Source organism: Anolis carolinensis, chromosome 6 (genome assembly GCF_035594765.1).
Source record: "Anolis carolinensis isolate JA03-04 chromosome 6, rAnoCar3.1.pri, whole genome shotgun sequence".
In the NCBI taxonomy this organism is placed as follows: Eukaryota; Metazoa; Chordata; class Lepidosauria; order Squamata; family Dactyloidae; genus Anolis; species Anolis carolinensis.
In genome coordinates this window covers 120,216,050-120,238,045 of record NC_085846.1, presented here as the reverse complement: position 1 = coordinate 120,238,045, position 21,996 = coordinate 120,216,050, and the positions used below count along the sequence as shown (strand labels likewise).

Genomic DNA, 21,996 nt, shown 5'->3' with positions numbered 1-21,996 from the left:
GATCCAGGGTCTGGAGAACAAGCATCCCTATGAGGAGCGGCTGAAAGAGCTGCTGGGCATGTTGAGCCTGCAGGGGAGAAGAGTGAGAGGAGACATGATGGCCTGAACAGGAGGAAGAACCTCCTCACTGTGGAACTGTGGGGACTGCGGTGGAGGCTCCTTCTTCGGAGGCTTTGAAGCAGAGGCTGGATGTCCATCTGTCGGGGGTGCTTTGAAGGCGATCTTCCTGCTTCGTGGCTGAATGGGGTTGGACTGGATGGCCCACCGCGAGCCCCTCCCTCCCTCCCTCCGACCCCCCTCCCCCGGCCCCAGGGACAAAAGCTCCCCCTTGTGCGCCTGGGGGGGGGGAGGGGGAGGGGGGCGCCCTTGGCCGTCGGGCTCATCAATCACGGGCATAATGGGCGCGGGGCGTGGCGGCCCTTCCCAGGCGCTTCCTCCAGTGGGAACCGCGCCTCCGTGGGGCCGAAGGGAAGGGGCGGCTGTGGGGCAACTCAAGCGGAAGGTGCGGAAGATGGATGAGCCCCGGGAGGGGGAGGGGAGGGGAGGGGCGGGGAGGAGGCAGAAGGGGCGGAGCCAGAGGGCGGGAGGCCCCTCCCTCCGCCTTCGCGAGTGGAACTCCATCCGAGGAGCCGGCAGGCGGAGAGCAGACGGCGCGGAGGCTCCGGGTCGGAAGGAAGGAAGGAGGGAGAGAGGCGGCAGCGCGGAGCCCGATGCGCGGCGCCCCCCGCGTGCCCCCTCCGCGCCCCCTCCCCGCGGGGCCCCCGGACCCCCAAGGCGGCAGCGGCGGCGGCAGCGGAGGCGTGGGGCGCTCCCGGGGGGAGAGATGCAGCGGAGCGGCGTGGGGGGCGTGGGCGGGGGCGCGCCCGGGGGGGCGGCCTTCTCCATCGAGGCCCTGATCGGCGGCCCGCCCCCCGCCCCGCGCTGCGCCCCCTCGGGCGCCCCCCCGCTGCTCTACGCCGGGTACCCGCTCTTCGTGCCCTACCGGCCCCTCCTGCTGCCGCCCCCGCCCCCGCCGCCCCCCCCGCTGGCCCCCCTGGCCCCCGCCGCCTCCCCCTTCGCGGGGCGCCTCCAGGGCTCCTTCTGCGCCCAGGCCGCCCCCTCCATGGTCGCCCTCGCCGCCGCCGCCGCCTTCGCCGCCTCCGCCTCCGTGGCCGCCGAGGGGCCCGACGCGGGGGGCTTCTACGAGCTCATGCCCAGCCCCCCGCCGCCCGGCCCGGCCCCCGCCCGCCCCGCCCCCGCGGAGCCCCCCACGGGAGGGCCCCAGAGGAGGAGGAGGCGCAGCGGGAGCCTCGGAGCCCACGAGGGACACTTCCAGAGGGAGACCTTCGCCGCCGCCCTCGCAGGTGAGTCCCCCCCCCCCTCCGCGACCCCCCACTTTCGCCCTTTCTCTGGACCCTTGTACCGGCAGGACTGCTGGCTGAAAGGTTGGAGGTTCCGTTCTGTGTCAGTTCCCTGTGTCAGCACCCTATGCAGAGACAGGAGAGAAGCCTCCCACAGGATGGGGAAACCGGGCAACGTCCTTGCAGACGGCCAATTCCCTCACAAGGGCAGAAGGAGTTTCCCCGAAAGAAGGACTCCAACTCCCACCATTCCTCACAGCCTCAGGCCCTTTCCTTTTCCCCCTCGGCCGCTTAAGCGGAAAAGGAAAGGGCCTGAGGCTGTGAGGAATGGTGGGAGTTGGAGTCCAAAACACCCAGAAGTTGTCCCATGCTTGGTATAGATTGTTAACCAGAACTTCATTGCAGCGGAAAACTACAAGAAGAAACTATACAAGATCCCAAACTCGGCTCCGAGTTAATGGTTAGCCGGGAGTACAAATACTTAAGATAGCTTGAGGCTGTGAGGAATGGTGGGAGTTGGAGTCCAAAACACCAAGTTGGCCCATACCTTAACTGTTCGTGTGTCCCAATGAGATGATACAACTGATTACTAGACCAAGCTGTGTTGCACGGCCGCCGCATCCCCAAAAAGACAGCCAATGCTCTCCACGTACTTCCTTAAATGAGGAAGGGTCTGCAGGGTCTGCATTGGCCGGGGTCCAGGGCAAGAGGAGAGGATGAACTTGCGCCCATTCTTGCCTCAGCTCCTGCACTTCTTGGCTGCCCATTGAATGGGGCGGGCTGTACTCCCAGCCTGTTGCGGGCTTGACTCGGCCAGTGTGACTGGGCAGTGACTGGTCATTGTGAGGGAGGCCGCTGCACTCAGGGGAGTGTGAGACCCTGCCATCTCTCCTCTTCCTCCGGAGATGGCTTCTTCCCCTGAACTGTCTTTATGGTTGAAAATACTAGAACTGCCCATTCTGCCCATGTCTATAGGGTCTAACCTTAATGGCGGCAGCGCCTTTCCCAGTACCAGAGCCCACCTCCTCCCAGCTCGGGGCAATTGACCTTTACCTGTTTAAAATTGGTTTAATTATGCAGTATTTTATATGGAGCCTCCGGTGGCCTAGGGGATAAAAGCCTTGTGACTTGAAGGTTGGGTTGCTGACCTGAAGGCTGCCAGGTTCGAATCCCACCCAGGGAGAGCGCGGATGAGCTCCCTCTGTCAGCTCCAGCTCCATGCGGGGACATGAGAGAAGCCTCCCACAAGGATGGTAAAACATCAAAACATCCGGGCAACGTCCCCTGGGCAACGTCCTTGCAGACGGCCAATTCTCTCACTCCAGAAGCAACTCCCGTTGCTCCTGACACGAAAAAAAAATGCAGTATTTTATTGTATGTTGAACCATGTGAGCCGCCCCGAGTCCCCTCTGGGGAGATGGGAGCGGGATATAAAAATAAAGTTGTTATTATTATTATTATTATTATTATTATTATTATTATTATTATTATTATTTATGGCCGGTTCATATCACAGAATCCTAGAGTTGGAAGAGACCTCATGGGCCATCCAGTCCAACCCCATTCTGTCGAGAAGCAGGAAAACGCATTCAAAGCACCCCCTGCCCTCCTTTTTTTTTTTTTTTTTTGCAAAAGGTCATGCATGTACCTTAGGCAGAAAAAAATTAAATGCAAAGAAGCAGAATGGGGGACGATGCATGGCTCGACAGAAGGACGTGCGGAAAAGATCTTGGGGTTCCTCGTGGGGAGGAAGGGGAACAGGAGACAGGAATGTCACGCCGGGGCAAAAAAAAAAAAAGCCAGTGGGATTTTGACCTGCATCAATAGGAGTCTGGTGCCTAGGAAGTCATGCTACCCCTCAATTTTGCCTTGGACAGAACACACCTGGAATCATACTGTGTCCTATTCTGGGCACCGCAATTGAAGGGAGATGTTGACTCTAAGCTGTAAGGTGTCCAGAGGAGGGCGAATCAAATGATCAAGGGTCTGGGGAACAAGAATCCCTATGAGGAGTGGCTGAAAGAGCTGGGCATGTCCAGCCTGCAGGAGAGAAGGCTGAGACGAGACATGATAGCCTGAATATGAGGAAGAGCGTCCTCACTGTGAGAGCTGTCTCAGCGGCTGAGAGAGAGGAGACATGATGAGGGCCAGGGATTAAGAGGTGAGGGGGGGCATATGTCCTAGGGAGGAGGGAGGGGGCTTGCTTTCTGCTGCCCTGGAGACTAGGACGCAGAACAGTGGCTTCAAACTACAGGAAAGGAAGGAGATCCGCCTGAACAACAGGAAGAACTTCCTGACTGTGAGAGTTGTTTAGCAGTGGAACTCTCTGCCTGGGAAGGAGTGTGGTGGAGAGAGGCTCCTTCTCTGGAGGCTTCAAGCAGAGGCTGGGTGCCCATCTGTCGGGGTGCTTTGAATGTGATTTCCCTGAATGGGGTCGGACTGGATGGCCCAGGAGGTCTCTTCCAGGTCTAGGATTCTAGGATTCGATGTGTTCTGCCTCAGGGCCGTTACCTTGTATAGTTGGGTGGCATGAGTGAGTGAGGATGACTCCTGAGCGCGTGCAGAGGGCCTTGGAAGGGGGGAGGGTGGCTAAGTGCGGGCCCTCCTAACCCTCCCCCCCCCCCCCCCCCGTCTTGTCTTTCTCTCGGCAGAAGGGCGGCTCTGCAGTTCGGACGAGGAGCGGCGCGGCGAGGGGGCCTCGGAGGGGGGGTCCCGCCAGGAGGAGGAGGAGGGGGAGGGGGAGGAGGGGGAGGAGGGGGAGGGGCGCTTCCTGGGGGGCGGGGCGCCCTGCTCCTCCTCGCCCTCCTCCGCCTGCTCCTCCTCCTCCTCCTCCTCCTCCTCGGCGTCCCCGGCGTCGGGTCCCAGGGCGGCCAAGGCCCGTCGCGGCCCCTCCTCGCTGCCCCCGCCGCCCCCGGCGCCCCCTCCCCCGGCGCCCTCTTCCTCCTCCTCCTCCTCGTCGTCGTCTTCGTCCTCGTCCTCCTCGTCGTCGGGGGGCGGTCCGGGGGCCAAGAGCCGTCGGCGGCGCACGGCCTTCACGAGCGAGCAGCTGCTGGAGCTGGAGAAGGAGTTCCACTGCAAGAAGTACCTCTCGCTCACGGAGCGCTCCCAGATCGCGCACGCGCTCAAGCTCAGCGAGGTCCAGGTCAAGATCTGGTTCCAGAACCGGCGCGCCAAGTGGAAGCGCATCAAGGCCGGCAACGCCTCGGGCCGCTCCGGGGAGCCCGCCCGCAACCCCAAGATCGTGGTGCCCATCCCCGTCCACGTCAACCGCTTCGCCCTCCGCGCGGGGGGGCAGCCCCCCGCCCACGCCCCGCCGCCGCCCCCGCCCCGCCCGGCCCTCGAGGCCCCCGCCCCGCCCCCGCGGCCCTGACCAAGACCCGCCCCCTATTTATTGATTGATTGACTCGCTGTGAAACCCCCGCCCCCTGGACAGACCCCCCCTCCGCCCTCTCGATGTCTCTGTCCCGTGCAAAGTGATGACGATGGTCAATAAACGGACTTGTTTTCTATGCCGGTGGCAGGCGCCCAGTGTGTGGGGAGGGGCTCGGGCTTGGCATCCCTCTTGACCCCTGCAGAGGATCCGGGGGGGGGGGGGAGCGCGCGGGGGGTCCCTTTGTCGCTGTAAACGACGGTCTGGGAATGGGGGGGGGGGGCAGGAAGACGAGAGCGTGTTGGGTTTCATCCCTGAACCGCACAAGTCTCTTGTGTCAAGTCTCCAGTCCTCAATGAGTAGCTAGGGTAGAGACAGGGCCAAGCGGGGGGATTCCTTTCTCCACATTCCGATGCATGTTTCCCCAAAGGGCTTTGATGTCTCTCTTTCCCTTTGATGATTTAGTAATGGAATTTCTTTGAGGGAAGTTTTTGCTGGTTATGAAGTTTCCTTCTGGGACTCTTCTATCTTTATGGTGGAATCACCCCAACTGAGGATCATTTTTGAGCATCTCAGCTGATTCCCCAACAGCAGGATCCAGAAGGGCCTGAGTCAGGCAGGGACTCCTGGCTTCAGCTCCTGAGCATTCATCAAGAACATGGAACCCAACAGGCGCCTATTCAACCCTGAGCTGAAGAAACCGAAAGCGAAGGATGGGGGGGGGGGGGGGTGCATGGATGACATCTTGGGATGGTTGAGGAGAAGCTCGACAGGGGCCGGCAGTGTGGTGCAGCAGCAAAGGAGGCCGGTGCGATCTGTGCCTGGGTTAATTTGTTGGGTTTCATCCCTGGGCTGCACAATAGAAGTTTATCCCAGTCCATCACATATAAGTTTCTGCTGGTTAAAGAGTTTACTCTTAGAACTCTGCTATATTTTGGTGGAATTACAGCTCAGATTCCCCAACAGAATTAATGGAGCGCTGCTTCCAAAACCAGGGAAGCCATGGTCCACCCAGATTCTGCCGTGGTCCAGACCATCTTGGGCCCTGCGTTCCATTCTGAGAGTCTTGCTTTAAAAACAGCCTGAAAGGGAGTCATCCAGTGTACGTGTTGCAAGCTTGTTTTCTGCCATTCAAGCCCAAGACATGGAGGGATCTGTTCAAATGACAAGGAGAGATTCCTCCTATTGAATGCTGTCCGTCTGTGGGATCTGCTGCTTCTGCTGCCCAGGAATCCTGCAGAGTTGCCTTAACAAGAGGCCTGGCTGAAGAGGTTGGATTGGATAACCTTTGGGGTCCCTTCCTTGGATTGTACTGTACGTTGCAGGGCGTTCAGAGGAGGATAGTGAGGAGAACAGAGAACTAAACAGGAGTTGTGGGAGTTGGGCCTGTTCAGCCTCATGGAGTGAAGAGGGAGGGGCTGCCCCAGGGAAGGCGGGGGAGGAACACTAGGACTTGGTGATGGACCAGCTGCCCAAAGGGTTCACCCACAACTTTATGCACGTATAATAGATTATGATATACGATATTGTAATAATATAATATTGTAATATATATTACATAATATAGTATATCATGATATTGTATATAATATACAATACATAATATTGTACTATTGTACTATTATCATATATATGTGTGTGTGTGTGTGTGTGTATTGTATAAAATACAATAACATGATATAATAGGTTGCAATAGTGGTCTTGTCCCAGAGAGTGAGCAGGATGCACCTCCATTTGCAGCAGCAGCAGTATGTGTGTGTGTCTGCGCTCAGGGTCCAATCCAGGAAGGTGTGGCCTTATAAGGAACCAGCAGCGCTCAAGTGGCTGGACTACAGCTCCCAACACTCCTCACCAACGGCTGGTCAGAAGAACTGATGGGTTGCAGTGCAGCCCAATGAGAGCTGGAGGTGTCTGCACTTTCCAGCCCAGCCTTGGAATGAGAAGAGGGTGGCAACATCCCTCCACAGGGGACATGATAAAGGGGGGGGGGGGGGGCTTTCCAAAACTGGGGGAGGAGAGGTAGCCGCATCAGTCTCATGGAGCCACTGGAGCCGCCCATCGGCAGGGGGATGAGTGGGCGGCCCCTTCCTGGCCACTCTGACCCCCCCCCCCAATAGACGGAGGCAACGTGCATCACACCAGCCGGCCAAGTGACAGAGTCTTTATTGAGCAGCTTCTCTTCTGAGGCTGCAGGTCAAAGGTCAAGGGGGCACACTCGCTCGCTCGCTCGGACACACAGATGGCCAAGGAACCGTATTTACATACTATCATATAAATATTTCCAATGTACATTTTATACACAGGGAACTGCGGGGAGGGAGGGGCCTGCGGGGAGAAGCAGCACCTAAGAGGGGTCTGTGGGGAGGGGTCAGCCAGTGAGCCCCCAGACTGGCCCAGAAGGGCTGCCGGAGCCCCGGGGGAGTGGAGGGGAAGGGGGGCTTCTGCTACAGACAGTGAGCCACAGGTGGGGAAGGGGCTTCCCTTTCTGCTGGGGCCAATGCGCCCCACTTCCCTTTATTCCAGGGCTTTCCCACTCAGAGGATGAATGCCTGGCCCCACATGGGGTGTGAAAGGGATCCCCAGCCACCCCCAAGTCCTCAGGAGCCATGTTGGCACGAGGGGGGGGGTCTGCCTCTGCTTCTTGCCAGCTTTGGCCGTGGGTCAGTGGGGACCCTCGGAGGGAGAGGAGGAGGGAGGGCAGGCGGGCGGTCAAGGTCCCTCGGGGCAGAGGGGGCCGGAGGTGGAGGGGGTGGCGTTGTTGTTGGCATTGCGCTGGGGCAGGCTGGGCGTCAGGGCACCGGGGGGCCCCCCTCCTCCGGCCGCATCGCTGGGGCATCCATGCTGCAGCAAGATGTCCACACATTCCTGGCTGCCGGCGCGACGGGCGTAAGCGAGGGGCGTCTGGCCACGGGCGTCCCGACTCTTGACGTCCACTCCGTACTGTGGGCAGAGAGAGAAGGAAGGAGGCCGGTCAGCGGAAGCCAAGGGGTAGAGGGACCAGGGGCCAACTTTCTTTGGGTCATGTTATTTGGGGGGGGGGATTCCTTTACCCAGATGAGGAGCTGCGTGAAGACCACGTTGGCCATGGCGCAGGAGAGGTGTAGGGCCGTCCGTCCATCCCCATCCCCATAGGTCTCGTTGACCTCTTCCTTGGAGCCGTGAGCCAGGAGCGTGACCACGGCCCGCAGGTCGTCCTCCACCACGGCCCGGAGCAGCGTCTGGCCCAGCGGGACGTCCGAGAGCGGCAGCAGGGCCAGGAAGAGCTTCTGCTCATACTTGGCCCGGATCCAGCGCTCCTTCTCCTCCCTGCAACAGCGATGCGTCATGCAGGGCTCTGGGGAATCCTTGGGGGGGGGGAGGGAAGCTGCTGGCCCTTCATCCCCCTGTGCCCCCTCCCCAGCCCCCAGGAAAGGCCATCCTCTGAGCCCACGGCAGTGTGCGCGCGTGTGGGGTGTAGTGGGAGAAGAACAGGAGGACACGAAGGAGAGGAGACCGGCGGCAGCGGTGCTGGTATCGCGGCTGCCATCTCTCCTCCGGCACAAAGGCGCTGGTGCCAAGGGGCCCCGATCGATGCTGCCGGCACCCCGCTATCTGCCGCCCATTCTGTCCATCTGCCTCTGGCCCAGCGCCATCAATGCGCCGGCAGAGGAGCATGCGCAGCGCCTCCTGGCCCCTGACCCGCTCTTATCCGCTGATAAGGGAGCGCAGAAAAGGCCTCTTGTCTGGGTGTCCAAGGCTGATGAGTGAGTGACAGGCGGCAGGGGGGGGGGAGGCAGGGGAGGCAGCCCCCTTGGTCCGGTCCTCCCAGAGCCTTGCTTGTTAACCCCTTCCTCTCCACTCCTGGGCCGCGAGGGGGAGGCTCCCTGCCAGCCCTGAGCCCCTCCTTTCCCCATTGGCTCAGGAGCAAAGACCGGCAGCCAGGCTGCTCAGGGCTGGAGGCCCCCCAAGAGAATGCCCCCCATAGCTGAAGGTACCTTGAGCTGTCGGGCACCGGGCGGGGGTAGTTCTCGGTGGCCCCCTCCCAGACGGAGTTGGCCAGCGTGTTCCCGATGGCCGTCATCACCATGACCAGCTCCATCGGCCAGTCGTCCAGGTCCAGGGAACGGACGCGCGAGAGGTGGGTGCCCAGGTGGCGGTGGATGCCCGAGCACTCGATGCACATCAGGGCCCCCAGGTTCAGGCTGGCCCAGTCGGGGTCTGCGGGGAAGGGGAGGGGTCAGTGGAAGGGAGGTGACACAAGCGAGACCAAGGGCACTCCCCCCCCCCGGAAACCCAGGGAGGGGCAGCATCCCTTCTGGAATACCAGCCGTCTCCTTTGCTGCTACCTGTCCCCCCTTTCTTACAAAAGCTATGCCCCTCCCACGGCCACCTTCATTCATTCTGGGGGGGGAAGGGCACTCACTGGGGGCATCGCAGTCTACGCAGAAGCTGTTCCCTCGTACCGTGCGGATGGATTGCAGAGCGAGAGCGTCCCCGCGGCCCCCCAGTCGAGCCTGAAAGAGAGCCCCACCTGGTTTAGCCCCCCTTGCCAAACTATGGGATCCCCTGATGGGCCTGCTCCCTGCTGAAAGGGCTGAGGAATGCTCAGAGGCACTCTTGCATGCTCAGAGGCACCCTTTCCAACCTGCTAGAGGCCAGCCAGGCTTTGAAGCTGCAAGGCTATTCAATGCTAATCAAGGTGGCCAATTGCAACATTCACATTTGCCTCAGGCAGACCAAAGATCTTTCTCCCACCCTGAACATCCCACATCCCAACTTGCCTTGTTTCCAACAGACCTTACAACCTCTGAGGATGCCTGCCATAGATGTGGGCGAAAAGTCAGGAGAGAATGCTTCTGGAATATGGCCAGACAGCCCGGAAAACACACAACAAGGGGGTGCCTACAGCCTTGACGGACTCCCATCCCAGGTCTCCCCCCCCCCCCCTCGCCCTGCCCCTGGCCCACCTTGTTCTTGCTGCTCTCACAGCCCTGAAGGCTGGCCAGGATCTGGCTCTCGATGGCCTGGACCCAGAGCTCCCGCTCGTCCGCCGTGGAGGCTTCAAAGAGCCAGGACTGGCCGGTCAGCGACACCAGGACGAACTCAAAGGACTCGTCTTGCTCTGTTTGGGGGGAGGGGGATTGGGGAGAGAGAGAGATACATAGAGAGAGGGTCTTAGCTGACTGTCCCTCGCCCCTTGCCATGTTTCTCATGGTTCATCCCACTTTGTCTGGACACACTGTCCCCGTTCCCGTCCATCCGTCCCCCCCAGGAGGAGGAAGGGGGCCATCCGGGCTGTCTTCTAAGGAAGAGAAGCCAGGGCCATGAGGGTCTCCCTCCCGCCCCCCAAGAGCCCAAAGCACCCCCTCCTCTGAGCGCCCTCCCCCACCAACCCCTTCCCCTCCTGACTGGCCCCACCTGGCCCGTGTGCTGCCATGGGGCCGGGAGGGCATGGTGCGTTTCTGTAGGACTAACAAACAGAAGAGCTGCATTGAGAGCGGGACTCCATCCTCTACCTCCCCCCCCCTTGATTTCAGAGCATTCCTCTGGGCCCAGCAGGCAGCGCTCTCCCCCCCAACTCATTAGCTCAGTGACTGACCAACTGAGAAATTAGAGGAGCACTTGGCTAATTTGAGGAGAGATGGGGGGGCTGTTGCAGAAATGTTCAGAGGGCTGTGGCTCAGGGCCCCTCCGTGGACCTGGACTGGGGGGAGGGGCTGCAATGAGAAGGGGTCGGGGGGGGGGAGGTTTGGTGTGTGGTGGGCACTGCGGCCGAGTGGGCAGCTGGAAGAGCGAGCGAGCGAGTGCTGGCAGCCGCCTGATGGCTTCTTGATGATGCCGGCGCTCGCTTCGGAGGACTGCGCGCCAGCGGCCACGGCTGTTAATGGGAGTTAACCCCGCAACCCCGTCTCTGGCGCAACAAGCCTCCAAATGAGGGGGAAATTAGCCAGGGCACCAGGAGCAGGGAGAGCGCACTCCCCCTCCCCAGCAGAAGCAGCCACGTCAAGACTGCCGTGACTGGCAGGAGCAGCCCCCCCCCCAAGGCTCCCCGTTCCCAGCCCTCCCCCTAAAAGCAGGAGACCCCTCTCCACCTGGGGGTCTTGGCTCTTCCTTCTTGTCCACTCACCCACTTTACCCTGTGCCCCCCCCCCCCACAATGGAGAAGAAGCCACCTCTTCCCCCCCCCGATGCCGGAGAGCCCCTCCCTCCGAGCCGTGTGCGGCGCTCCAGGCGGGGGCCATTCGTATCTGTCACCGCGCTGCCGCTGCCGCCTCATTTTGCAGCTCATTAAACCCAATATTCCTAACCTGTATGAGCGCATCAGGGAGAGCCCCCAGTGCCCCCGCCTTCCTTCCAGGCAAACAACAGCCGGAGCGGAAGACCCACCGGCAAAAGGGGGGGGGGTCCCTACTCTGTGCCCACGGGCCCTGCAGCAGTGGGTTATGGTGGGGGGGACGACTCCTGGCACCACTAAAGGCTTCCAGGCTGGAGAAGTGCTTTTGAAGCCTTTTGGGGTGCCAGGAAGAACGGGGGGGGGGCGCTTTGCAGGAGGGAGGCTGACAGGGAGGGGACCATGTCCAATGGGACACCCAGGTGGGGAAGGGGCTGCCCCAAAGGTGGCTTCATCTCCAGAGACCTGGGGAGTGACACTAGTTTACCAGACTCTGTTCAGCACCATCAGTTGCCCAAAACGCTCTTGGGGGCTTCAATGTGCAGTCCATGGGGCAGTGGAAGGAGCTCCAGAGGGGTCCCACAGGTGGAAGGAAGGGGTCTCAGGCCCATCCTGCCGGGGTCTGCTTCCTGCCCTCACCCCCACAGTAGCCCCAGCCCCTCCCTCTCTACCAAAGACGGGCCAGGCTAGACGGGTGAGCGGCCCGCCCGCAGGGTTGGCACGCAACAGGCCTTGGCCGCCACATGCTCTTTAGCCGCTCTCCCTCTTTTCCATGCGGCCTGTAAAGAAGCCACGCTCTGCGCATGATTTATGATCCTTCAGAGCCAGGAAGATTCAATTGCGCAGCACGTCCTGCCTCTGATTACCTCCTAAACGAGATAAACGGATGGCAATTCATCCCAGGCCCCTCCCCCCTCCCTCGCGCGCTCCCTCCTTTCAACCGAGGTGCCAACCTGAGGCCCCCACCCCATGGGGGGGGGCGGGGTGCACTGGCCCTGAAGGGTCCTGGGGGGGAAGAAAGGGGGGTCCTGGATCAAAGAGATAAAGGACGCATCAATTGCAGAGGAAATGAAGGAAGAGCCCCTGTCCCCCACTCAGGGCAAGGAGGCCCACCTCCCTTCCTCTTGCTGGGGCCTCTTGAGCATGTGAAGAGGGCCACCCATTCACACAGAGGTCTTTTTGCATGTGCATGCAGTGGGACCATGGGAGGGGGGCATGGGGCTTCACTGGGCAGAGATGGAGCTCTTCTAGGCTTTTAAGGTGGGACAGACCCCCCCCCCCACCAGGCCCCCTTGGCTGCATGAGGGGGAACATCAGGTTCACTGGCAGCACCCAGCACTGGTCCCGGGGCCACCACTTTGCACCGTTCCTCAGGGAAGTGGCAGAGAGAGAGAGGACCCCCCCCCCCTCCCTGGAAAGTTACCTTCGGCCCCGGTGCCGGCCCCCTCCGGCCGCGTGGAGCCGGTGCTCTTTTTCCGCCGGTGCTTCTTCCGGTTGGCGTGGGGGGAGGGCGGGGGCTCCAGCTTGGGGCTGGCCGCGCTGGAGACGTTGGGGCTGGAGCTCAGGGAATCTGCTGCGCCGCCACCGCCATTGGCTGTGGGGGGGGGAGAAAGAGAGGGGTCAGTCATGGCCCTGGCTGACCGGTCGACTGGCCAGAGATCAACCAGGCAGCCGGCCCCCTCAGACTGGCCTCATGTTCCTGTGCGGAGGGGGGAGCAGACCCCTCCCCCTCCCCTCCCCCTCCCCCTCCCCTCCATTTTGGGACAGGCCCCCCTCCCTCCCTCCCTCCCTCCCCCCTCCCCCCCCCCGCCGCCCGCCCGCCGTGGCGCTGAAGAGCCGTATCCCCGGCTGCCATGCGCCAAATTTATCCTCAATCATACTGTTCCTTACAATTAATAGCAGAATTAGAAACAATCAGGGAGCTGGCTAATTACTGTCAATTAGAGCGCACTAATCAAGCTCCGATCGCACACAGGCGCACGCACGCACGCACTCACACAGGCGCTCCGCCATGGTTCTCTCCATTAAATGTCAAATTTCATTAGAGACCAGCAACAAAATCAGAAGGCTGACATTCAATTCCAGCCGCGGAGCCGCGTGCGTCTGCTCCCAATCAACAGGCTACGGAAGCCCCCCCACCCTGCAAAAGGCCCCCCCAGCACTCAGACAACCCCCCCCCCCCGAAAGCCATGCCCAAACCCAGAAGGAGGATGAGCAGGGCTTGGATTGGGGGGGGGCTTTGCTAGGGGAGGGGGCACTCCAGACCCCCTCAGAAGCCAAGGCCAGAGAATGGCTGGGACCTGGATCACCCCCCCAGCCCACAAGGGGGGGGCAGAAAGGGCTTCTGAGGGGAAGAGGGAACTGGGGGGGGGCACTCTTGCAGGGGGGGCAAAGGGTGGCACCCAAAGCCCTGGAAGAAAGGAGGGCCTGGGGCAGGAGGGGGGCAGCCTGCTCTTCCAATGCCCCCCCCTTCACGAGCCATGGGGCAGCCCCATTGGCCCTGGGCATTGGAAGAGCCAGGCCCCGCCCTCTCAAGGTGGCACAGGGACTGGCAAGGGGCTGCTCTTCAACATTTCCCAAACGGTTTCTACTTTTCAGAAATCTGGGGTGAAAAAGTGCTTTGTATTTTCCATAAAGGAAAAAGGGGGAAACTAACGTCTAGTTGCAATATGTCCCTTTCGCAAGGAACACCATGCGCTTTGCAGACAACGTTCTGACCATGAACACCCGTCGCAGCCCCTGGGCAAGCGTGATGGAAGGCAGCCGCTCTCTGTGTTTGCATTCTTTACAATGGGCGATCGCCTGAATAATGTCACTGCTAAGGGCGGGTGGGCTTCCTTTGGCGGAGAGGAAGGAGGCCCCCAAGGAGGCACCGGGGATCTGTTAGGGAGGTCCTTGGCCGACTGACACAATCAAAGCACTCTTCACAGATGGCCACCTCAGCTCTTCTCATAGCTAGGTTTGCTCCACGGAGCTCCAGCTGCAGGAAGCCAAGATGGGCCCTGAGGATTGGGGAGGGGGCTCCCAGGCCTGTGCGAGCCATTGGCCTGGTTGAACAGTCCCGCCTCATGGGGGTCTTCTCCCTCAAAGTCCAGTGGAGTCACGGTCCTTCTCTGGAGCTTTTTAAGCAAAGTCCAGATGGGCATCTGTCTGGAAGGCTTGAATTGTGTGCCCTTGGGGGTCCCTTCCAATTTTACATTTTCCCCTTTCCCCAAACATGGTCCCATGGAAGGAGGTTCTGGGGGAGGGCAGCCGGCTGTCTTGATGGGGAGGGGTCTCTTCTCACCTTGATGGGTACTTTGGGGAGGGGTTGGCATGGCCTGACCTAGACAGCCCCTCCCCCTGTATTCACCCACCTTCTTCTTCCTCTGATTTCCGGAAAGTTGTGCCTTGCTCCCTCTGCCCCAATGAGACCGGGGGCCATGGGGCACCTCACCCCCCCCCACCCCACAAGCTGGCAAAGGCCGATGCCCAGGCCCTCTGGCTGGCTGGCTCCGGCTGCCCCCCGCGTCTCTCTCTCTCTTGTCCCCCCCTCCCTTCCGTCCCTTCCTTTCCCCATTCCCCGTTCGCTCTCTCGCTCGCTCGCTCGCTCTGCCCCATCAGCAGTAACAGTCTGATTAATTCGCTTCCAGCAGGGAGCTGATGGAGCCGATGATGGAGGCGCTGCATCAGCCGCGCTGAAATTGATAGTTTTTCACAGTTACAAATGAGGAGGCTCCCCAGCTCCAAATGGCGGCGGCGCAGTCGGACTCCGGTAATGATCATAAAGAGGCTCTCTTTAAACTGCGAAAGCCCCTGGGAGCGAGGGGGGGCGGCTGCGGCGCTAATGAGAACGACAAGGGGCCGCGCAGCCATGGAAATGGCTCCTCCACTCTTGATGTGCATTTAACTGCTTTTTTAGTGCGGTGGCGGCAGCGGCGGCGGCAGCGGCGGGGCCAGGAAGCACCGAGTGATGGATGCCGCACAGAAGCATTTATTTTCCAATTCAGCAAAGTGGCTGCGTTGGGAAATGTATGAATTATTTTAATTCACTCAACTGTCCTGGAACACCCAGGCAGCGGGCGGGCGAGGGAACGGGCGAGCGGAGGGGGGGGGAGCAGGGGCCCAATGGGGAGCAAAATCGGCCGGACAGACAGACAGCGGGAAACCCTCCTCTGGGGAAAAGGGCCTGCGCCCCAAGACAAAGCACTTTGCTCCCTCCCTGGCTGCAAATGGCCAGCCATCCCCAGCCACCGGCATCCGCTCCAAAGGAACCCTTCCTTCTCCCCTCCAGGCCTGAGCTTGGCCCCACATCCAAGAGCAGTAATAATAAGGGGGTCCCAGGGTGGCTTCCAAGCAAACATTCCACCATGTTCCAAGCACCACCATGACCTCAAACTCCCCCCCCCCCCATCCACCCCTCGCCTGAAGGTGATCTTTCCTAAGATTGAGGCAGAACCCCTGAGGGTGAGAGATGTACAGCAGAGGAATATGGATTTGCCTGGGGACCCAATGGAGCCTCCTTCTCTGGGTGGCCATCTGCCAGGAGTGCTTGGATTGAGTCCTCCTGCCTGGGAGAAAGGGGCCGGGCTGGATGTCCCCCAGGGTCTCTCTCCTCCAACTCTAGGATTCTATGCTCCTAACAATTGGTGGGTAGTTGTATGTTTTCTGGGTTGTATGGCCATGTTCTAGAAATATTCTCTCCTGAATGCCATAAAAGGCAGGATCATGGCTATATATTACATTATGTAACATGATTTCTCTTCCTGGGTTATCAGTGCCATTTCCTAATTGGTTCTGTCATAAAAACATGGAAAAAGTTGGGTTGTTGTGAGTTTTCCAGGCTGTATGGCCATGTTCCAGAAGCATTCTCTCCTGACGTTTTGCCCACATCTATGGCAGGCATCCTCAGAGGTTGTGAGGATGCCTGCCATAGATGTGGGTGAAATGTCAGGAGAGAATACTTCTGGAACATGGCCATACAGCCCGGAAAACATACAACAACCCTGTGATCCCGGCCATGAAAGCCTTCGACAACACAATTGGTGGGTAGGTGGCAAACCTAAGTCACCCACCAATTGTATGGAACCAAATGGTGGTCCTGGGGTGGGGAAGGCGGAGGGGGGCCCAGGGGATCCCCTACAGCCCCTCCCCCAGCAGAAGAGGGGTGCCGCTCACCTGGGTTGCCCCCGGTGCTGGGAATGACGACGGCCTCGCTCCACTGGTCGGCGCTGGAGACCGAATAGGAGCGCTGGTGCATCCCGCTGCTGCCGCCACTGGCGGAGGACTCTGGCTTCACCCCGAAGCTGACCAGGTTGGTGCCGCTGCCGGAGCGCTCCGAGAGCAGAGAGGTGCTGCTGGCCAAGTGGGGGGCACCTGTGAAGGGGGGGGAGGGGAAGGGAGGGGGTCAGAGCTGTGGCAGAACAAGGTGAACTCTGAACCCCCCAGAGATCCCCGACAACAGGAAAGGGGTCCAAGACCACCACATGAGATACAGATCACCAAAGTCAATGGAGGGGGTGGGAGGCATGGGAATGGGGTATCTCTCAGCTCCGGGGCCTCAGACCCATGCTGACCAGGTCAAGTCTCATCTGGTCGGTGTGGGGTGGAAGCTATTTGGAGGTGAGGGGCGTGGGGGTGAGGGCTTAGCTTTGGAGACCACGGCTGGATCCTGGGCTGCACCTCCCAGTGTCTCCTGCTGTCATCTGGTCAAGGCCAAGGCTGCTGGGAGCTGCAGTCCAGCACTTCTGGGTAGTTCAGGGAGGGGCTCAGGCCGAAGCGGCGCTGCCATGGGTCAGGAGGAGAGGTGACCTCCAGAGTTTGGCCCTTGCTTCGTCCCTGTCCAGCTGACCATTCAGGGAGGGGGGGGGAGGCACAGCCAGTAGAGCCCTGTGCCAGGGGAGGGAGGGTCTGGAAGCCCCCAGTGGCACCTAGACCCTCTGGTCCCCTTGCGCTGGAGGCCTGTGTGAAGGGGGAGGAAAACCCGCCCCCAGGCCCCTCCCTCCCCCGCTCTGCCCCCTCAAGATGAGCGACAGGACCGGCTGCTCTTTGCTCCAGCCCCCCCCCCCCCCGCCGCCCCCAAGTGCCTCCGAAACACGTGTAAAACCGTGACACTGACTTTGCCTCTAATTAGCCCTTAATTTACAAGACACACTCGGAAGGGTAATTAGCTGCTGCTCGGCTCCCTCCCGGCTGCCGCCACATCCATCTCCCTCTCTCTTGCTGCCTTTTTCCGGGGTGGGGGGCGGTGAGGGGGGAGAAGGAGCAGCCGCCGCCAGAGGCCCTCTCCGGCCCCCTCCCCAAAGCGGCCCCCACCTCTGGATCATCCTTCTGCTGCAAGTGCAGCCCCTCCCCTGGGCCCCTCTGTTGCCCTGACGCTCTCCTGCGACACCCCCAGCCCCACCCTCTCAATGGGGGCCATTCCCTGGGGGGCTTCTGGGGAGAGAAGGGGGCCAGAGACTGGGCAGACCCCCCACACCACCCTTTCCTCCTCCTCGAGGCACCCAAAGGGATGATATTGCACAGAAGAGGGGCAGGTTTGTTTCCTGCTGTTTCTCCAGAATCCTGAGTGATGGCAAAGAGACCCAAGTGAGAAGCCCCCCCCCCAAATACAAGGAGGGACACCTTGGTATTGAGGCCTGTTTCACCTTGGGGTAGAGTGGCTCAGAGGAGAAGGTGCCCAGTCTTTGAGGATGGGGGCATTTTGGGGGAGGGCATTCCTGCTTGATGGAGGGTGGGCTAGATGCTCCCTAACGGCCCCTCCTCATTCCAACCTCAAGCTCCTTTCTCATGTGAAGGTGGTCTGTGTGTGATGCGGAGCAATGGGAGAGCGGCAAGGCAGGCAGGCGAGAGGCCAAAGGGAGCTCCACAAGGGTCCCTCCAAGCCGGACATGGCCAGTGGGGCAGTGGTCAGTGGGCCCAGGAGGATCATAGAATCATAGAATCATAGAATAGTAGAGTTGGAAGAGACCTCAAGGGCCATCCAGTCCAACCCCATTCTGCCAAGAAGCAGGAAATCGCATTCAAAGCACCCCCGACAGATGGCCATCCAGCCTCTGCTTAAAAGCCTCCAAAGAAGGAGCCTCCACCACGGCCCGGGGGAGAGAGTTCCACTGCCGAACAGCCCTTCTCACAGTGAGGAAGTTCTTCCTGATGTTCAGGTGGAATCTCCTTTCCTGTAGTTTGAAGCCATTGTTCCGTGTCCTAGTCTGCAGGGCAGCAGAAAATAAGCTTGCTCCCTCCTCCCTATGACTTCCCCTCACGTATTTGTAGATGGCTATCATGTCTCCTCTCAGCCTTCTCTTCTGCAGGCTAAACATGCCCAGCTCTTTAAGCCGCTCCTCATAGGGCTTGTTCTCCAGACCCTTAATCATTTTAGTCGCCCTCCTCTGGACGCTTTCCAGCTTGTCAACATCTCCCTTCAACTGCGGTGCCCAGAACTGGACCCAGTGTGATTCCAGGTGTGGTCTGACCAAGGCAGAATAGAAAGAGGGGGAGCAGGACTTCCCTGGATCTAGACGCTATTCCCCTATTGATGAGGCCAGAATCCCATTGGCTTTTTTAGCTGCCGCATCACATTGTAGGCTCATGTTTAACTTGTTGTCCACGAGGACTCCAAGATCTTTTTCGCACACACTGCTGTCAAGCCAGGCATCGTCCCCCATTCTGTATCTTTGATTTCCATTTTTTCTGCCGAAGTGAAGTATCTTGCATTTGTCCCTGTTGAACTTCATTTTGTTAGTTTCGGCCCATCTCTCTAGTCTGTCAAGATCGTTTTGAATTCTGCTCCTGTCTTCTGGAGTGTTAGCTATCCCTCCGAGTTTGGTGTCATCTGCAAACTTGATGATCGTGCCTTCTAACCCTTCGTCTAAGTCGTTAATAAAGATGTTGAACAGAACCGGGCCCAGGACGGAGCCCTGCTTGTGGCACTCCACTCGTCACTTCTTTCCATGATGAAGACGACGCATGGGTGAGAATCGCCCTTTGGGTTCGTTCGCTTAGCCAATGACAGATCCACCTCACCGTAGTTTTGTCTAGCCCACATTTTACTAGTTTCCTTGCCAGAAGGTCGTGGGGGACTTTGTCGAAGGCCTTACTGAAATCTAGATATGCTACATCCACGGCATTCCCTGTATCGACCCAACTCGTAACTCTATCGAAAAAAGAGATCAGATTAGTCTGGCATGACTTGTTTTTGGTAAATCCGTGTTGACTATTAGCAATGACCGCATTTGTTTCTAAGTGTTTGCAGACCACTTCCTTAATGATCTTTTCCAGAATCTTGCCTGGTATTGATGTGAGGCTGACCGGACGGTAATTGTTTGGGTCGTTCTTTTTTCCCTTCTTGAAGATAGGGACCACATTCGCCCTCCTCCAGCGCCAGCATTGCTTGGGAAGGGCGCAATGGGGGGTGCCTTGGGGGCAGAGTGACAGGAGGGCCCCAAAGGGTCAGGGGAGCCTGCCCTCTGATGGCCCCCATACCCTTTGGCCTGTCCAAGGAAGGTCCTGGATGCCCACAGCAAAGGGGCACCAGAAGAGGAGCACACTGGAGGGGGGGGGGAGTGCTTGGCTTGACAGCAGGACGTGTGGAAAAGATCTTGGAGTCTTCGTGAGGAGGAAGGGGAACATGAGCCAGGAATGTTATCCAGCAACTAAAAAAGCCAGTGGGGTTTTGGCCTCATCAATAGGAGTCTAGTGCCTGGATCCAGGGAAGTCATGCTCCCCCCCTCTTCTATTCTGCCTTGGTCAGACCACACCTGGGATCACACTGTGTCCCATTCTGGGCCTCACAATTGAAGGGGATATTGACTCTAAGCTGGAGTGTGTCCAGAGGAAGAGGGAGACTCAAAGGATCAAGGGTCTGGAGAACAAGAATCCCTATGAGGAGCGGCTTAAAGAGCTGAGCCTGTTTAGCCTGCAGAAGAGAAGGCTGAGAGGAGACAGGATGTGGGCCATGGGTCAAGGTGTGCAGGGAAGGAAGCTCCAGGGAGGAGGGAGGGGGCTTCCTTTCTGCTGCCCTGGAGACTAGGACGCAATGGAACAAGGGCTTCAAACTACAGTCGGGGGTGCTTTGAATGCGATTTCCTGCTTCTTGGCAGAATGGGGTTGGACTGGATGGCCCATGTGGTCTCTTCCAACTCTACTATTCTATGATTCTATGAAAGGAAGGAGATTCCACCTGAACGTGAGGAAGAACTTCCTCACTGTGAGAAAGGCTGCTCAGCAGTGGAACTCTCTCTCTGCCTTGTGTGGAGTGTGGTGGAGGCTCCTTCTTTGGAGGCTTTTAAGCAGAGGCTGGGTGGCCATCTGTCTGGGCTGCTCTGAATGAGACTTTCCTGCTTCTTGGCCTAATGGGGTTGGACTGGAGGGCCCACCAGGTCTCTTCCAATTCTAGGATTCTATAGGCCAGAACCAGAGCTAGAGCCAGAGGGGGCTGCAGGCTCAGGTCTGTTCTGAGGGGCGTCAATGGGGGTGGCATGGGGGGTGGCACAGAGGGAAGCACCTGGCAAGTGGGGGCGGGGGGCGAGATGGGAGGTGTGTGGGGCAGTCCCTGGAGCAGCACCTGTGCGCCAGAGGGATCTCTGCAGATGCTGAAGCCGGCAATGGGGGGCGAGGGGAATGGGGCGGAGAGGAAGCCTTGCAATGGGTGCAACTCTGCAAAGAAGGGGGCAGCCAAGGGCAGTGGGGTGTCGTGCTTTGTGCTCCCCAGGCACACCTACACCCCATGTCTCACTGCGATGCAAAGGCAAACAGATTCTGCTCCAAGGCGGCTTCTAACAGGCCTGGAGGGTCTCTGTGTCCAGCCAGGAGGGTGAGGGGCCTCTGCTGCCTGTCCCAGCGAAGGAAGGAGGGGGCTCCGTCCAGCTCCCCCACACCCCCTCCCGCCAAAGGCCAAGGGTCCGCCCGGCCCTGCCCCCTGCCCCCCCCCAGCCCTGCCGCAATGCCGTGGCCCCCGCAGCGAAGGCGGCAGAGCCGAGCGTGGGCGAAACAGGGTTCCCTTTTCTTTGTTAATTCTTCCCTCATTACATTTGAAATTCCACAATCAGTGTGCACTGTAATTGTCGAATTTGATGCTAATGATTAATGAATTAAACATGGATCCATCAATTAGTCCTTGGAGAATAATTCTGCATAAAGCAGCGGATAATGTAATTACAGTAACAAAGATAATGAGATGTTAACATCGGCGGAGCCCAACGTGACATGATCACAGCAGGCAAAGCAGCCGGGTTCGGAGAGCCAATCGCGCTCCCCCTGCCCCCGCCGAGCAGAGCAGAGCAGCCGAGGGGGCAGAGGGGGGGCAGAGGGGAGGGGGGCACGGGCGGGGGGGGGGCACAAGCGGGAATGGCTGGGGTGAGGGGGGGGGAGAGTAGGGGAGGGTCCTTCGGCCAAGGCCACCCTCCCTGCCTGTGCCACCCAAGCCTCCTCCTGAACCCCCTTCCCCAAAACAGGAGCATCCGGAGCAGGAAGAGACCCAAAAAGAGCCTGGGGTGGGGGGAGGGATGGCCAGAGGGTGGCCAGAGGCTGCAAGGGGCCAGTAGCCACTGAGAAAGGCAGACTTGGGCCATGGGGAGAGGGTCAAGCAGGCAAAATCAGGGTGAGGAAAGAGGGGGGTTCCTCCAGAGACCCCTTTGGACATGGAGAGGGAGGGAGGGAGGGAGGGGGTCCCTCTATGTGTGTGTTTGTGGGGGGCAGCAGGGCCAAAGCACACAGGACCTGCATCTCCCACGGAACAGGATGGCCGCATTTTGGCCATAAGAAACCCCTGGACCAAGAGGGAGGGAGGGAGGGAGGGAGGGAGGGGGGAGGAGGGAGGGATCCACTAACAGTCCCCCTTTCCTCCAGGCAACCCCCCCCCCCCAAAGTGTGGGAGAGCAGGACGGGAAGGGGGTCTGCTGGCCTGGCTGTGGAGCCCCCTCCCCGCTCGCCTTCCAGCGCTCTGCCTCCCCTCCCCTCCCTCCCCTCCCCCTCCCACCTGCAGGCGAGGAGACAAGAGCGGCCCCCTCCCCACTTTGCAAACTTCCCAACTTTGGAGGGCTTGGATGCTCAGCCGTAATGGGGCTTTAATGCTAGTTATTTGCATTTAATTAGACACTGAAAACCGTTAATAGAGCCGCACTCCGCTCATCTCCTCCCGTCCCTCCATCATTCCATCT

The 21,996-nt window shown here is 59.6% G+C and overlaps 2 protein-coding genes across 2 annotated transcripts in view; one reads left to right on the top strand and one right to left on the bottom strand.

Moving 5' to 3' along the window:
* Positions 1 to 635: 635 nt before the first annotated feature.
* gbx1 (gastrulation brain homeobox 1) lies at positions 636 to 4,849 on the top strand. Its single transcript, XM_062957344.1, has 2 exons — positions 636 to 1,343; positions 3,992 to 4,849. The coding sequence occupies exons 1-2, from the start codon at positions 824 to 826 to the stop codon at positions 4,708 to 4,710; spliced, it is 1,239 nt and encodes a 412-aa protein (XP_062813414.1). The 5' UTR covers positions 636 to 823; the 3' UTR covers positions 4,711 to 4,849.
* Positions 4,850 to 6,856: 2,007 nt separating this feature from the next.
* agap3 (ArfGAP with GTPase domain, ankyrin repeat and PH domain 3) overlaps positions 6,857 to 21,996 on the bottom strand; it is a 64,934-nt gene continuing 49,794 nt past the window's right edge. The window contains exons 12-18 of the mRNA XM_062957342.1: positions 16,019 to 16,216; positions 12,285 to 12,455; positions 9,657 to 9,811; positions 9,113 to 9,203; positions 8,685 to 8,907; positions 7,761 to 8,016; positions 6,857 to 7,650 (exon numbers count right to left, since the gene is read on the bottom strand). Of these exons, the coding sequence (XP_062813412.1) occupies positions 7,420 to 7,650; positions 7,761 to 8,016; positions 8,685 to 8,907; positions 9,113 to 9,203; positions 9,657 to 9,811; positions 12,285 to 12,455; positions 16,019 to 16,216 (1,325 nt within the window). The 3' untranslated portion in view covers positions 6,857 to 7,419. The remainder of the gene's footprint in view (positions 7,651 to 7,760; positions 8,017 to 8,684; positions 8,908 to 9,112; positions 9,204 to 9,656; positions 9,812 to 12,284; positions 12,456 to 16,018; positions 16,217 to 21,996) is intronic.